At 37.3% G+C, this 18157-nt stretch overlaps 1 protein-coding gene across 2 annotated transcripts in view; it reads left to right on the top strand.

Annotated features, from left to right (window-relative positions):
• The first annotated feature begins 37 nt into the window (after positions 1-37).
• Positions 38-18157, top strand: part of LOC135225819 (tubulin alpha-1D chain-like) — an 18532-nt gene continuing 412 nt past the window's right edge. Inside the window, exons 1-5 of one of the 2 annotated variants that reach the window (XM_064265347.1) lie at positions 38-194; positions 8732-8954; positions 9951-10123; positions 16784-16912; positions 17225-18157. The exon at positions 17225-18157 is cut by the window's right edge and continues 412 nt beyond it. In XM_064265347.1, the coding sequence (XP_064121417.1) occupies positions 192-194; positions 8732-8954; positions 9951-10123; positions 16784-16912; positions 17225-18046 (1350 nt within the window). In that variant the 5' untranslated portion in view covers positions 38-191 and the 3' untranslated portion in view covers positions 18047-18157. Of the gene's footprint in view, positions 195-215; positions 239-8731; positions 8955-9950; positions 10124-16783; positions 16913-17224 lie in introns of those variants that run through there. The other variant, XM_064265353.1, reaches the window with a different exon arrangement.

Raw genomic sequence — 18157 nt, 5'->3', positions numbered from 1 at the left:
GAGATTCAACCCGACTCAACCCAACCACTGTACCCCTTGAAGCTGCCGCCGGCCACCCTGCCTCCCAGGTCACATGATCATAAGGTATATAAACCGGCCCGGAGATCCCGTCTGCTCCGAGTGCTGACTTGTAAACCCAGGAGACCGGGGACACCTTCGCCAGTCGCTGCTCCTGTTAATTCCAAGCAAACATGGTGAGATAGTCTCTTACACTTCATTTGTTTTCCAAGCAAACATGGTGAGACATTTCCCTCGGTTCTGCTTGTTTACTTAGACATAGCGAGATATTCTCTTCGGTTCTACTTGTTTACCGAGACACGATGAAATAAAATCCTCGGTTCTGCTTGTTTATTTGGACGTGGTGAGACATTCTCCTCGGTTCTGCTTGTTTACTCAGACTTCATTTGCTTTTCCATGTAAAACATGGCGCGATATTCTCTTCGGTTCCGCTCGTTCACTTGAACCTCAATTTTGCTTTTCCGTGCAAACTTGATAAAATATTCTTGTCGATACTGTTTCCTTACTTCGATTTCATTTGGTTTTCTAAGAAAATGTGATTAATTGTTCCCTTTAATCCTGTTCGTCTAAATTTAGATTTTTTTTTGCTGAATTCTGCTTCATTTTCGGATATGCAATGGTTATGGTCTGCAAAATATTTTCAGATTTTTATTGGTGGGGTGGGGGGGGAGGTGGTTGGAGAAACTTTGCTGCTTCAGTTTAATCTGAAACTTATTATCAGGTGTGTACTTTTTCATTATGGTTTGAAAAGGGGTGATACAATATATTCATTAATTCATCTACTTTCCGTTTTATTTTTTTATTTGTTTCACTTGCATTGATGGTATTTCCGGTGCATTCTTTCTTGGCAAGAGCCCTTGCTGGCAAAAGGCGAGATTAATTTGAAACAACATAATATATCCCGGTGATTATAGAAATAATTGATTAAAAATTATATACTCTTATTAGAAAATCTCATATTTTAGAAAAATAATTTGTAGATTTTTTATATCATTTTAATAATTAAGTAGATTTTAATAGATTCATGTTAATTTATGATATCCAGTTGTAGCAATAACTTATCGGTGTCTTTTACTTTCATAGCTTATATATATATATATATATATATATATATATATATATATATATATATATATGTGTATATATATAATATATATATATATATTCAAAACAAAATAAAACAAAGGATCAAACATAAAACAGGCAACCAAAAACCCCAAGAATAATAAGGCCCCAATCATACACCCTGTAATCAGGGAGAAATCATCAGAATAACAGCCGGTAATAATGCATTATGTGTTATACGTTCCACGAGACGGTTCCCCTTGACAAGTGCATCGCTACTCGCCAGCCGTCTGCGATTCAAGGTTAAACTGCTCTCTCTCTCTCTCTCTCTCTCTCTCTCTCTCTCTCTCTCTCTGTCTCACTAAGTCGCTCGAGGACCGGTTCTGGTGACCGAGACTGATCTCAAATTCACCCGTGTTTCTTTAAGATCCATTTTCTTCTTCTCGTTTCTCTCGTGGGATTCGGTCTGCCTACTCTCTCACTTCAATTATACTGTTAACTTGCTTTTTTAAGCTTGTTTAAGTCTATGTTCTGAAAAGAATGAGTGATGGGCTACTTTTGAAAATAGGAAAGTTTCGTATTCCTCACCAAAATTACTCTTGGTCACGAGGTAAGATCGTGCACTATCAGGCAAAGAGAATGACTTGTTACTTGAAATGTATGACAAGGGCCTCTCTCTCTCTCTCTCTCTCTCTCTCTCTCTCTCTCTCTCTCTTGAAAGTTCGGGTCAACCTACTTAGGTATAGAATGGAACAATCGATGTATTATTTTGCTCACAAGGAAATAATTGCCAGAAAATCAAGCTCAAGCAAAGAAGCCATCAGATTACGAGTTAAAATTTCCTAAACATTTAAGCAATTGTATTCTGATAAGTTATTTTTTATAGGCAACAAGGCACGCAGGAAATAGCCTAAAGTTATTATTTTTACTCGAAGGAGTACGTTTTGCAGGGACTAGATTTATTTAATTCATATATTATGTCATCTCCAATTTACTTGTAATATTGCCCCTTGTTCCGTTCATTTATATACTAAGTATTTTGCACAAAGTGTTTATATCCATTATTTTATTTACTTTATCTTTGAATTGCATACTAAGTATTTTGCATAAAGTGTTTATATCCTTTACTTTCTTTACTTTGGCTTTTAATTTCATTTGTGTATTTCTTCATTTTTCTGGTTATTTCGTTCATTAATATTTTCCTTTTGTACAACAATCCCTATAAGAGTGAGGAATAGTCAAAGTATTTAGTTATTTGTTATTTTGGTTATCAGTTGCCATCCAAAATGCCTCTCTAACACCAACTAATATATTTTAGTTAGAAATATTTTGAAATCCCATTATTTTTCAAGCTATCAGCAACCCGTATGCAAATGTATATTTACGAAAATGAGTAGCATATTCCAATAAACCGTCTAATTAAAATTAAATCTCGTTCATGAATGTGAATTGGGGAATCGGAAAGTTGTCATCTGTTATTAAGTTACATGAATTACGAAAACATGATTGTTACCTCAATTTACGGTGATGTTTCATTAAACAACATGAATTATATGATAGGCTTTCTACATATTTAAAGGTATAAATAAACAAAAGATTAACCAAGATTCCCCATCTAATTTCCATTGAACTTATATTTTACAATATCTATGGCTTATAGTATTGCCAGTTAAGATATGGCCGGCCTCAGTTAACAAATGTAGAAATGGTACAGCATAGATTAATTTAATTTTAGAATACCATCATATATCAAGCAACCATTACCAAAAATCGTTGCTGAGTGAATTTCCAAAATAACTGCTGCAGGAAGTTGCTTTCCTGACCAGAAACCGGTTACATTCGAGCTAAAGTGAAAGATGACGATTGGAACAAGTCCACTCGAATTCGGGCTCGAATTATTTAACATATATGAACACATTACATGCAATGATCTAACAGGTTTCAACGCATTACATCAGTCGCATACTATATTCATTCATTAACCTCTCGTTAAGAAAGCAAAGGACACACAAACGCACCGTTCATTATTACGTTTTCTCTCTCCTTCCTGCAAAAGAGTAGCGTTGTTCTTAACGCACGAACGCACACGAATATCAGAGTGAAAAAAAAAGAAAAAAAAAGTGAATGATTGAGTTCCCAAACCAGTATCGAACAGAAACGAGAACCGGCCACGTGGCACTGGTAACTTCAACGAGCACCTCCCAATCCTGCCGGAGCTCTCTCTGGCGAGCTGATTTGGCGTCGTTCACTTCCATCGAGAAATGATAACGGGTCAGATGATGTTGTGAAACGCCGTTGCGAAAGGCCCGGATCAAGACGTGATAGTTATCTCTGAACAGGTTTCTCGTCGTTTACTTATTTTTCACTTGTTTGTTGATATATTTAGATTTATATTACGTTAGGTCGCAAAACAATGTTTCTTCCTGTTAGAAAGAGTAGTATTGGGGAGATTAATATTGAGAACTTTTAAAATACGTTTGAGCAGGCGAGTGCGGCAATTTTTTTTTTTTTTTAGCGATTGTGCAGTAAGTTTAATCCACAGAGCGTTTATTAGTGCAATTTACGTTTATATAATATTGTACTCCCTGACTTGAGCTTAATGTGGTCCTCAAAATTATATATTGGAATAACATGTTAATTAATCATTATATTATTCCCAATTAATTTTCATTGTTTTATGGCAACTCAAATTCAATGTACCTGAGATACACACACACATTATATATATATATATATATATATATATATATATATATATATATATATATATACATATATATATATATATATATATATATATATATATATATATAGTGAATATATGTTTGATATACCAATAAATCAACCATCTTGATATAATTACCGTAAAAGGTGAAGGAAATATATCCACCGTCTCCACATGAGTATGGAACAAGCGAAATAGCCGGTCTGTGTGGAGCCCTTTCCAAGTGGTCTTCATGAAACTCGAGTCTCTGGGAATCTGACAGGTTTAGATAAACAGGTGAAATCGATGGAGGCGATTGCGAAGGCCCATATTCAGTCAGAACTCAGTCAGCGGAGTGTGTTGGGATGTCTGTCGGGTACGTCTCTCCCAAAAGAGGCAGGACCATAACGAGGAGCTGGAAAGGAACCACAAATCAGGGTGAATAGGCCTCTCGGTGTGATGGAAGATGTACTATTCTTTTTCGGATGAGAGAGGCATGGTGAAGTATACGGTATTTGGAATAACAAATCCTGCTTTTGTTATTGTATATTTACTTTGCTTTTTATATTTATTTATATTTTTATTTCACATTGCTTTTTCCTTTTTCATTTCTGTCGATTCGAATATAACAGAGCCTAAGCAAGGCTTGCGTCTGTGTATTTTATGATTTCCTGTATATATTCTAAAAGCGTGTATTTGAGTAGAAAGCATTCGAAACTGTTAATCTGTTTTTTATCTTTCTCCTTTTTTCGGAAACAGCTCAGAAAATAAAGAGGATGGAGCAGACGTTTTAAGTAGATTGAACGAAATCTGAAAACAATGTATTCGGAAATAACAAGGTTTTTTCATGTTTATCTATTCTATTATTTATCATTTTGTTTTATTTTGTATTCATTTCTTTCATGTTCATTTGAAGATGAGAAAAGAAAACAAGCAATTGTTATACAAAAAATTCTGGTAGTTTTACTAAATTCACCATCTTTGCTATTCACTAAGTGAATCATTACCACCCCTTGATTTCTGCAATCCGATCATTCCTTTCCTGAAATATTCTAACTAACTTTCCTAAAAAAAAAAAAATGACAGCGCTCATGCGTGTTGTTTGTTCCCTGTTATTGCAATGCGTCAGCAACCGCAGCGTTTTTTATTATGAAAATAGCGGTTACAAATAAAGTTGGGTTATTCTTTAAAAAAATTTTAAAAAGGAAATACAGAGAGAAGGCAAACAGAGATTTACGTTAACACGCTATCGGGTTTTACTAAAATGGATATGATAAGAGAAACTTTGATTATAGTGTGCAAAAAATCTAAAGAAGAAAAAAAAAACGAAAAATGCATTTGGCGTCTCGCCGCAACCTTTGGCCAGGGACCGTCGAACCGCAATTGCAAAAAGAGGAAAGAAAGACAAAGCTTTCCAATTCGCAAGTGCTTCTCCTTTGTCATTTGCCGGACATATGACGGAATGACAGCTTGACGAAGCTGCGAGAGATATTAACGCTCCTTATGAGGGATGGACGGCGTTGTCGCTAAATCTTCTTCTTCGCCGGTGACTTTGGCGAGAGGTCCTCATGAACATTAATGCCCTCTCGGTCAACATATGCGGTTTCCATGTGGCGTTTATGAAGGTTTTCACGAGCTATAGACAGTTATGAAGGCATGATGGGAATGACATTTATTTCAGGTTTTTTCGATGACCCGTTGATTGCAAGAAAGGTTAGACCGAGACTTCGCTGAAGCCTTGCAACATCCACGTTCGGGATAAACTCTTTGGCAGCTTGAGAAATTAGAAGGGGGAGAAACCAAGCAATTTATTGATGCTGTTGGGATGAAGTAGGGTGAGAATGGGTGAACGGGGATGGGGGGTGTACAGTACCGGACCCTGGGGAAGTAAAGTGGGTGGGCGTGTGTTGGGTGGTGTGGGGTCATAAGAAAGAACCTGTTTGCTGGGCATTGTGAACCTTCCTGCCATTAAGGCCTCTCTCTCTCTCTCTCTCTCTCTCTCTCTCTCTCTCTCTCTCTCTGCATGCTGCTCCGTATTTGGTGTTAAGCAGGACACCGTAACCTTGGTGACTGGGTGGGTATTGGCCGGTAGTCTTCCTCCCAGTCGAGGGATATTTCTGTTGTTACAGACTTGTTTGGAATATACAAGCAGGAGTGATCTTTAGACCTTGGGACCAGCAGACACCCGCTTGTGTGTCTGTACAGGTTTATGGGGGCTTTGGGAACCAGCAGCCTATAAGTCAAGACGAGAAACAGTCTATATACGTTTATCATATGCATGTAAGCTTGCAAATGCGTGTTCGTGTATGAATACTCTCTCTCTCTCTCTCTCTCCAAGACACCTTATTTTATTATTGTTATTTTTAGAATGGTATTGGTGTTCTCACAGCTGGTGCTACTACTACTACTACTACTACTACTACAACTACTACTACTATTAATAATAATAATAATAATAATGGGAAGAAGGACTAATAAAAGCAGACGAAGACCCAGAAATATACAGAGACAGGAGAAAGACAGAAAGAACAGAGGACTGGCACAACAAACCAATGCACGGACAATACATGAGACAGACTAAAGAACTAGCCAGCGATGACAATTGGCAATGGCTACAGAGGGGAGAGCTAAAGAAGGAAACTGAAGGAATGATAACAGCGGCACAAGATCAGGCCCAAAGAACCAGATATGTTCAAAGTACGATAGACGGAAATAACATCTCTCCCATATGTAGGAAGTGCAATACGAAAAGTGAAACCATAAACCACATAGCAAGTGAATGCCCGGCACTTGCACAGAACCAGTACAAAAAGAGGCATGATTCAGTAGCAAAAGCCCTCCACTGGAGCCTGTGCAAGAAACATCAGCTACCTTGCAGTAATAAGTGGTACGAGCACCAACCTGAAGGAGTGATAGAAAACGATCAGGCAAAGATCCTCTGGGACTATGGTATCAGAACGGATAGGGTGATACGTGCAAACAGACCAGACGTGACGTTGATTGACAAGGTCAAGAAGAAAGTATCACTCATTGATGTCGCAATACCATGGGACACCAGAGTTGAAGAGAAAGAGAGGGAAAAATTGGATAAGTATCAAGATCTGAAAATAGAAATAAGAAGGATATGGGATATGCCAGTGGAAATCGTACCCATAATCATAGGAGCACTAGGCACGATCCCAAGATCCCTGAAAAGGAATCTAGAAAAACTAGAGGCTGAAGTAGCTCCAGGACTCATGCAGAAGAGTGTGATCCTAGAAACGGCACACATAGTAAGAAGAGTGATGGACTCCTAAGGAGGCAGGATGCAACCCGGAACCCCACACTATAAATACCATCCAGTCGAATTGGAGGACTGTGATAGAGCAAAAAAAAAAAAAAAAAAAAAAAAAAAAAAAAAAAATAATAATAATAATAATAATATAATCCAAAGAAAACTCATAATCACGTGAGTCTATAAAATGGGATAGTAAATCCACAGTAGTATGCCTGTTTGATTTTGTTATTTACTTTCCCAATAATAATAATAATAATAATAATAATAATAATAATAATAATAATAATAATAATAATAATAATAGCAATTTTCGTAATCATAATCATAACCTATTTTCTTCATTTTCATTCTTCCTGTTTGGTTATTACCATTATATTAGTAATAATAGTAAATAGTATTTTTAAGAACATACAATTATCAATAAGTAAACACTATTTTAAAAACATATAACCATTAATAATTAATAGTAAAGATATTAAAAACATATAATTAGTAATCACTGTAAAGACTATTTTAGAGGACACATTATCATAATGAGTACTAACAGTAAAGATTATTCTAAAAAACATATCATATTTAGTTATATTATAGTACAGACTATACTGAAGAACATATCATCATAATTAGTAATAACAGTAAAGACTATTCTAATGAACATATCATAATTAGTAATAATAGTTAAAACTATTCTAAAGAACTTATTAGCGTAATTATTAATAGTATAGTAAAGACTATTCGAAAGAACATATTAGCATAATTAGTATTAATAGTAAATACTATTCTAAAAACATATTAACATAATAGTAATAGTATGGTAAAGTCTATTCTAAAGAACATATTAACATGATTAGTAATATTATAGTAGAGACTATTCTAAAGAAGATATCAATATAATTAGCAATAATATATTAAAGACTATTCAATAGAATATATTAACATAGTAATAGTATAGTAGAGACTATTCTAAAGAACATATTAACATAATTAGAGATAGTATAGTAAAGACTATTCTAAAGAACATATTAACATAATAAGTGACAGTATGGTGAAGACTATTCTTAAGAACATATTAACATAGTTAGAGCTAGTATAGTAAAGACTATTCTAAAGAAAAAATTAACGTAATTAGAGATAGTATAGTAAAGACTATTCTAAAGAACATATTAATATAATTAGTGATAGTATAGTAAAGACTATTGTAAAGAACATATTAACATAATTAGAGATAGAATAGTAAAGACTATTCTAAAGAACATATTAACATAATAAGTGACAGTATGGTAAAGACTATTCTAAAGAACATATTAACATAATTAGTGATAGTATAGAAGAGACTATTCTAAAGAACATATTCACATAATTAGAGATAGTATAGTAAAGACTATTCTAAAGAGCATATTAACATAATAAGTTATAGTATAGGAAAAACTATTCTAAAGAATATTAACATAATAAGTGACAGCATAGTAAAGACTATTCTAAAGAACATATAATAAGTGATAGTATAGTAAAGACTATTCTGAAGAACATATTAACATAATTAGTGTTGTATATATAGTAAAGTCTATTCTACAGTACATATTAACATTATTAGTAATAATAGTAAAAACTACATATTCTAAAGAACACAGTATAAAAAATACTCATAACCCTTCCTTCTCCTTCAGAGGGAATGCATCAGCGTACACGTGGGCCAGGCGGGCGTGCAGATGGGCAACGCCTGCTGGGAGCTCTACTGCCTCGAGCACGGCATCCAGCCCGACGGCACCATGCCCTCCGACAAGTACGCCGGGGGCGGCGATGACTCTTTCAACACCTTCTTCAACGAGACCGGGGCGGGCAAACACGTCCCAAGGGCGGTCTTCGTAGATCTGGAGCCTTCTGTAGTCGGTGAGGGTTAAATCATTCTTTTTTAATATATTTTGTATTTTTGCTTTAAATACTGTTTATTGCTGATTTTAAATTGTTTTTATACTAAATTTAAATTTTGTTTGTTATTAACTTGAAAAATTGTTCACTGGTATCTGTCACGCTTCTTTAATTTATACAATTTTTGTATGATTCACCTTAAGTGTTGTTTACTATTCTATTGGTCAGGAGATTTTAAATATAGTTTATTTTTTCTATTATTCTAACTTTTTTATTATTATTTTTTACTTCTGTGAAAAAACACTAAGCTTCATTGACCAAACACTAATTTCTTTAGAGCAAACAGTAGGCTTCATTGAACATCAATCAAGAACAAATAGGAAGCTTTTTAAAATAATCACTAAGCTTCTTTGAACAAACCCTAAGCTTCACTGAACAAACACATACTTGGCTTGTGACGTAATATGTCATTAGATATATCGTGTGGCTGATGCAATGGATAAACTTTCAGGAAATTGGAAGCGCATATTGAGGTTACACAATGTAGCTCTGTGGCTCTAAATTTGTCGCAAATTATTGCTCTAAATCTTTCGAATTTTTTACCTTTTTTTGGAGAGAGAAAACCGAGTTTTTCTTTATAAACGAAATTTCTTTAGATTTGCTTTCACATTTTTTATCTTTTGGTAGACTACAAATAAAGAGACTTGTATGCTTTGTAGAAGTGTCTCTAATTGCATGTCTGGGTTTGTGTGTGTGTGTGAGAGAGAGAGAGAAAGAGAGAGAGAGAGAGAGAGAGCGTGAGAGAGAGAGAGAGAGTACACTTGCTTGTTTCAGTTGGCGTGATGCCAGAACGGACTCGTACACGCAGAGCAGTTCGTATGTCAGAGAGAGAGAGAGAGAGAGGAGAGAGAGAGAGAGAGATTATCACCTCATCAGTGAACATTGAACAATCACGCAGCATCGAAAGGTCTAACGCCACTCTAAACCAGAGCATCTATCTCTCCCTTCCTCAACCAGACGAGGTCAGGATAGGCGTGTACCGCTGGCTCTTCCATCCAGAACAGTTGATCACGGGCAAGGAGGACGCTGCTAACAATTATGCGCGTGGCCACTACACCATCGGAAAGGAGATCGTCGATTTGGTGCTGGATCGCATTCGAAAGCTCGCCGATCAGTGCACAGGGTTGCAGGTAAGTTAACGATGATTAGGTAAACCAATAATAAATGTATGATTCGTTAATATGAATGAGTGCAAGGAAGGGAGATAAATGAACGTGGGCAAATATGACGGTAGTTTAAACAGGTGATGATGAAGGTAACAAGACATGGTACTAAGCAGACACACAAATATACATATACATCCTTTGACGATAGCAGAAAAACTTATATAGATTATATATATATATATATATTATATATATATATCTATAGAGACATATATATATATATGAATATACTATATGCATATATATTATATATATCTATATATATTATTATAAATATATTATAATATATATATATATATAGTATATATTATATATATATTATATATATATATATAGATATCAAATAAGACTCATAGGACAGGGAACGGTGACCACATATAGAAATGGGCAAAGCTAAAGCAAAGAATATAGTATACGTATATATATATATATATATATATATATATATATATATATATATATATATATATATATATATATATATATATATATATATATATATATATATATATATATATATATATATCGCGTTTTATTCTCCAACAGTGGCTAGTATAGTGCCAAGGACAAGGGACCTTTTCAAGGCTGGCAGGGCAAAAGCAAGGCCCAGAGTCTCACATATCTCGATGGTCGTAATGCAATTAAATTCACTTAAGTCGGTGACTGACATGAAGAAAACAGTATTTCTTACTGAATCTTCATTGGACTCGAAACAGACGTTCACGCAGTCTCCACTCGCATATAAATGAATGTGTTTATTATTCAACTACCCACACATCCGTATAAATATATATATAAATATATGTAAAACTTGAAAATGTAGAATATACGACGAAAGTACTCGTTCCAAGTCCCGTTTTTCACTCGCCTTCTTACGTGAACCTTATGATATTCTCAAGCACTTGGACTGTATAACAAGAAACGCCAACGAAGGAGCAAACAAACTAACTTATTTAACTTTCTCCATTCCAACTGTAATTGATGTTAATTGAGTCTCGGCGTTTCCAAGTGATTCAACTGTCGTCTACTGGCCACCCCGAGTCGAGTCAGGATTTGTTCATTTTTATCACTGGTAATAGTAGTATATTACTAGCAGTAGGAGTAGTATTATGAGGACGTGTGGTAACAGTACCAGAGGAAGTAGTATTAGTACTAGTAGTAGGAGTAGTAATAGTAGGACGAGTGGCACTAGTACTAGTACCAAAAGGAGGAGTAGTACTGGTATTAGTAGTAATACTAGTAGTGGGAGTAGTGCTGTAGTCGGATTAGTACTAGCGCTGGCAGTAGGAGTTATAGCAGTAACAGTAGTAGTTTAAAACCAATAATAATACAACATCAAATTAATTATGAATAGAGTCTAACAATTTCTTTTTTCATCTTAGTTTTCACTGTAATATGACTGTCGCCTTTTAGCTTAAACCTCTTAAATTGAATATCACATTTTAACTTGGAACATGTTTTGCTTATGTTAACTTGCAAGTAAACGAGCATATCTTCAGTAAAAGGCTTACCCACTAAATGTTTATATACAAGAAACATAACATTGTTGCTTCGGAACATAGTGTATACGAATGTACCTAATTATATTAATAAATGTCTACATATGAACCCAACACAGATACTACTTTAGTTCCATCTGTCCACTAACGCGTGTCTGTCTTCGAAGGTCATCCTTGTTTCAAGGTTGCAAGGCGTTATGAATTATAGCTTAACATTTTTGCCCTTCATGAGTTGCTGGGGCAGATTCATAAGACTAACTTGCAACCGGACTCCGGCCTTAGGCAATATAAACCCAGTTTCCTCACTGGGAGAGAAGAAGAAGAAGAAGAAGAAGAAGAAAGCAGTTGCAAAATAGCTGAGGAGTTGGACTGATGCCATGACTCCAGTTTGTTTCCTTTTTTTCTGCTGTAGCAGACATTGAATACGAATGAATAAACTACTACTTCTTGTTGCAGTCATATAGTCGATAAACTTTTTCTAAGGGACTGTATGGTTGCACTTTTGTTGCGCAGTATATAGTTTTAGGCAAGAACGCAGTAGAATTTGACTTTAATCACTGACTACTTATTCATTTATATGCTTCCTTTTTCTTCTTTTTGTATTTCCCATTACCGTCTGTAACTTCTTCCAAATGAACATTATATTCTTTGAACTTGAATTTCAAGTCAATGGCCCAAGTAAACTTATTCCATAGGAAATAGGGTCTAAACCTGCTTAATAATATAATAATAAATAATAATAATATAATAATAATAAAATAATAATAATAATAATAATAAATAATAATAATAATAATAATAATAATAATAATAATAATAATAATAATAATAATGTGTGGCGCCGTGGAGGAGTTGGTTTAGGTCTTCAATAGACTTAAGTCAAGTTAAGCAACATTTGGGGCTGGTCAGTCGTTGTGGGTGACCGCTCTCCTCGGCGTGATTCCTTGGGAAAGGATCTTTACCATAATTTCCTCAGTCTACTCAGCTGTAAATGAGTACCTATCCCTGATGGGGTAGGGTCCAGCTATGGGTTAAATAGCAAAACTCAGCAATGATGGAAAGAATGAGGAATAAACGACACGACGTAAATGGAACCTCTGGCAACAGAGGAGCTTCGTCCGGCAACCAGGTATTCAACCCAATTGAAGGGGAAGACGGTCAGGTACTTGGGAGGTCGTCATCCAGCAACTGATCACCACAACGAAAGTAATCAACAGCCTGAGATTGGAGCTACAGAGGCAAAAAGGAAGAAATGGACAAGAGAAGAAAATAAGGAAATATGGAGATGCTACATCAGAAGCAAACCCGACGGGGAGAGAGAGGATATAGAAGCTTAACATCTGGAATGAGGAAGGAACAACACCCCGCCCCCCCAACAGAGCAGAGGCTGGCAGATCAAGTAAGGAACATAAAAAAAGAACTGGCTCTCTCCCCAACAGAAAGAGAAGAACTGGAAAGGGAAATGTCACACGACAACGAATTATACGAAGACGAACTGAGAGACGATGCCACAGAAGACGACAGGGAGGATGAAGTATCAAACAACGACCCACGAAGAAACACCGACGAAGTAACAGAGAGGACGATGGGTAGAAAAGATTAGACAATGGATGGAGCCAGATACAGAGAGAACAAAGATCCCACCATGAAAGCCTACAACACCAAGAAATTAAGGTTTAGAAAAACAAGTGAGGTCAATGAAATAATGGGCCTAATACACACCACCAGTATCACAGAAACAAATAATTTGACATATGCAGGAGCAGATTAGTAGCAGAACTGATGGGGATTCGAACACCAACACCACCGTCACAACCAACCCAACAGAAACCAAAACAGCAACCTCCTTGGAAAAGGCGCCTGGAAAAGCAATCATGGTGATGAGATCTGACTTGAGTAAACTGAAAGAGATGGCAGAAAAAAAAGGCTAAGAAGCAAGAAAACAAAGGAGGAACTCAACGAGAAATACAAAGTACAAGAGAGGGGACCTAACAACACAATAGAAGATGTAAACAGAGGCTTAAGGGCCAAAGCACACAAGATCCAACGGTACATGAACAGGAATAAGGGATACCAACAGAACAAACTATTCGGAACCAACCCAGAAAAGACTATAACAGCCAACTAAGAAGGGGCAAGACAACCACCCAGAAATTCCTGAAGCCGAACCAAGTAGAGACTCTGGGAAAACATATGGAGCAATCCGGTATCACACAACAAACATGCAACATGGCTCCAGGAAGTCAAGGAAAGAAGACACAAGGGAGAATAAAAAAAACAAAGATTCACAGAGATCACGACAGACACAGTCAGACACCAACTAAAGAAAATGCCAAACTGGGAAAACCCCAGGTCCCGATGAAGTCCATGGATACTGGCTCAAAACTCAAGGCCCTACACCCACGAATAGCAAGAACAACTCCAGCATTGTATTCTCAAATCACCAAGCACCCAAATGGATGACCACAGGAAGAACATCCTTAGTACAAAAAGACAAGAGTAAGGGGAAAGGTATAGCCAGTAACTACAGGCCTATCACCTGCCTACCAATAATGTGGAAGTTACTAACAGGTTATCATCAGTGAAAGGCTATACAACTACCTAGAAGGAGACAAACACCATCCCCTACCAACAGAAAAAAGGCTGCAGAATGGAAGTGTAGGGGCACAAAAGACCAGCTCCTGATAGACAAATGGTAATGAAGAACAGTAGGAGAAGGAAAACCAACCTAAGCATGGCATGGAATAGACTATAAGAAAGCCTTCGACATGATACCAACACACATGGCTAATAGAATGACCTGAAAATATATGGGCAGAGGAAAATACCATCAGCTTCCTCAAAAATACAATGCGCAACTGGAATACAATACTTACAAGCTCTGGAATAAGACTAGCAGAGGTTAATATCAGGAGAGGGATCTTCCAGGGGCGACTCACTGTCCCCACTACTCTTCGTAGTAGCCATGATTCCCATGACAAAGTACTACAGAAGATGGATGCCGGGTACCAACTCAAGAAAGAGGCAACAAAATCAACCATCTGATGTTCATGGACGACATCAAGCTGTATGGTAAAGAGCATCAAGGAAATAGATACCCTAATCCAGACTGTAAGGATTGTATCTGGGGACATCATAATGGAGTTTGGAATAGAAAAAAAAAATGCGCCTTAGTCAACATACAAAAAGGCAAAGTAACGAGAACTGAAGGGATAAAGCTACCGATGGGAGCAACATCAAACACATAGATGAGACAGGATACAAATACCTGGGAATAATGGAAGGAGGAGATATAAAACACCAAGAGATGAAGGGACACGATCGGAAAAGAATATATGCGAGACTCAAGGCGATACTCAAGTCAAAACTCAATGGAGGAAATATGATAAAAGCCATAAACACATGGGCAGTGCCAGTAATCAGATACAGCGCAGGAATAGTGGAATGGACGAAGCAGAACTCCGCAGCATAGATCAGAAAACCAGGAAACAAATGACAATACACAAAGCACTACACCCAGAGCAAATACGGACAGACTATACATAACACGAAAGGAAGGAGGGAGAGGACTACTAAGTATAGAGGACTGCGTCAACATTGAAAACAGAGCACTGGGGCAATATCTGAAAACCAGTGAAGACGAGTGGCTAAGAGTGCATGGGAAGAAGGACTAATAAAAGTAGACTAAGACCCAGAAATATACAGAGACAGGAGAAAGACAGAGAGAACAGAGGACTGGCACAACAAAACCAATGCACGGACAATACATGAGACAGACTAAAGAACTAGCCAGCGATGACAATTGGCAATGGCTACAGAGAGAGCTAAAGAAGGAAACTGAAGGAATGATAACAGCGGCACAAGATCAGGCCCTAAGAACCAGATATGTTCAAAGTACGATAGACGAAATAACATCTCTCCCATATGTAGGAAGTGCAATACGAAAAATGAAACCATAAACCACATAGCAAGTGAATGCCCGGCACTTGCACAGAACCAGTACAAAAAGAGGCATGATTCAGTGGCAAAAGCCCTCCACTGGAGCCTGTGCAAGAAACATCAGCTACCTTGCAGTAATAAGTGGTACGAGCACCAACCTGAAGGTGATAGAAAACGATCAGGCAAAGATCCTCTGGGACTATGGTATCAGAACGGATAGGGTGATACGTGCAAATAGACCAGACGTGACGTTGATTGACAAAATCAAGAAGAAAGTATCACTCATTGATGTCGCAATACCATGGGACACCAGAGTTGAAGAGAAAGAGAGGGAAAAAATGGATAAGTATCAAGATCTGAAAATAGAAAATAAGAAGGATATGGTATATGCCAGTGGAATCGTACCCATAATCATAGGAGCCACTAGGCACGATCCCAAGATCCCTGAAAAGGAATCTAGAAAAACTAGAGGCTGAAGTAGCTCCAGGTCTCATGCAGAAGTGTGTGATCCTAGAAACGGCGCACATAGGTAAGAAAAGATGATGGACTCCTAAGGAGGCAGGATGCAACCCGGAACCCCACACTATAAATACCACCCAGTCGAATTAGAGGACGTGATAGAGCCAATAATAATAATAATAATAATAATAATAATAATAATAATAATAATAATAATGGTGAAGAAGTCCACAACGGCTGTAGGTGTAATTATATATATATTATATATATAATATATATATCATATATATATATATATATATATATATACATATATATATATATATATATATATATATATATATATATATATATATATATATATATATATATGAAACGAGATTCGAGAACCTGCTCGATTCTCCTTCTCAATCAGATTGAGGAGAATCGAGCAGATTCTCGAACGAAACCTCTCGTTGTATATATATATATATATATATATATATATATATATATATATATATATATATATATATATATAGTGTTACATATCAGTAAAAGGTACTATATATATGTGTGTGTGTGTGTGTGTGTATCTCGCTTTTTCAATTTTTCCTTCGTGGCAAAAAACCTTTATTTATAATGTATATATATATAATGTATATATTTACACCTATACAATAATACATGTTTTTTTCTGTTTTCTATAATCTTTATATGTAAATTGAGAGTTATAATGTCTTTCTAGGGCTTCCTAATCTTCCATTCCTTCGGCGGTGGAACCGGATCAGGATTCACATCCCTGTTGATGGAACGTCTCTCAGTCGACTACGGCAAAAAGAGCAAGCTCGAATTCGCCATCTATCCTGCCCCTCAGGTAATGTGTTCATTCTCTCTCTCTCTCTCTCTCTCTCTCTCTCTCTCTCTCTCTCTCTCTCTCTCTCTTGTAGACTGGCATCATTCGCCTAGAGAGTTCTTGGGTTTCATTGTTGCCCATTGACATTCAAGCAAATTTAAACAATACAGTTACTGTTGCTTAAAGAAGTAGGCAAATTTCTTAACTAGAAAATCGATTTATTGTTTAGTTAATAAGATTTTTGTTAATTACAGTAATTGAGACCACTGTCTGTTAGATAATCCGTTAATCAATGCTAATGGTACTTTTCATCAATATTATTGTTAACTCCAGGTCGCGACGGCCGTCGTAGAACCCTACAACTCGATCCTGACCACCCACACCACCCTCGAGCACTCGGACTGCGCCTTCATGGTAGACAACGAAGCCATCTACGACATCTGCCGGAGAAACCTAGACATCGAAAGGCCCACCTACACCAACCTGAACCGTCTCATCGGCCAGATCGTGTCCTCCATCACCGCCTCCCTCAGGTTCGACGGCGCTCTGAACGTCGACCTGACCGAATTCCAGACCAATTTGGTTCCCTATCCTCGCATCCACTTCCCCCTCGTCACCTACGCCCCGGTCATCTCGGCAGAAAAGGCCTACCACGAGCAGCTCTCCGTGGCTGAAATCACCAACGCCTGCTTCGAGCCAGCTAACCAGATGGTCAAGTGTGACCCCCGCCACGGCAAGTACATGGCGTGCTGTCTGCTCTTCAGAGGGGACGTCGTGCCCAAAGACGTGAACGCGGCCATAGCGTCCATCAAGACCAAGAGGACCATCCAGTTTGTCGACTGGTGTCCCACGGGGTTCAAAGTGGGCATCAACTATCAGCCCCCTACCTCTGTTCCTGGGGGAGACTTGGCGAAGGTATCAAGAGCTGTATGTATGCTGTCCAACACCACTGCCATCGCTGAGGCCTGGGCACGACTCGACCACAAGTTCGACCTGATGTATGCCAAGAGAGCCTTCGTCCACTGGTACGTGGGAGAAGGTATGGAAGAAGGAGAGTTCACAGAAGCCCGGGAGGACTTGGCTGCTTTGGAGAAAGATTACGAAGAAGTTGGCATGGACTCCGTAGAGGACGAGGGCGCTGACAACGAATATTAGGAATATCGAAGTTGTTGTTCAATCTCCGTTGAATCATATCTGAGAACTGCCATGATTAGATATGAACTGAGTAGACCTAATCCTCCCAAACTCAGTTTCTCATATTTTTTT

Source organism: Macrobrachium nipponense, chromosome 20 (assembly GCF_015104395.2).
Source record: "Macrobrachium nipponense isolate FS-2020 chromosome 20, ASM1510439v2, whole genome shotgun sequence".
Classification (NCBI taxonomy): Eukaryota; Metazoa; Arthropoda; class Malacostraca; order Decapoda; family Palaemonidae; genus Macrobrachium; species Macrobrachium nipponense.
The sequence above is the reverse complement of the archived record's forward strand: the minus strand, read 5'-3'. Positions and strand labels throughout refer to the sequence as shown.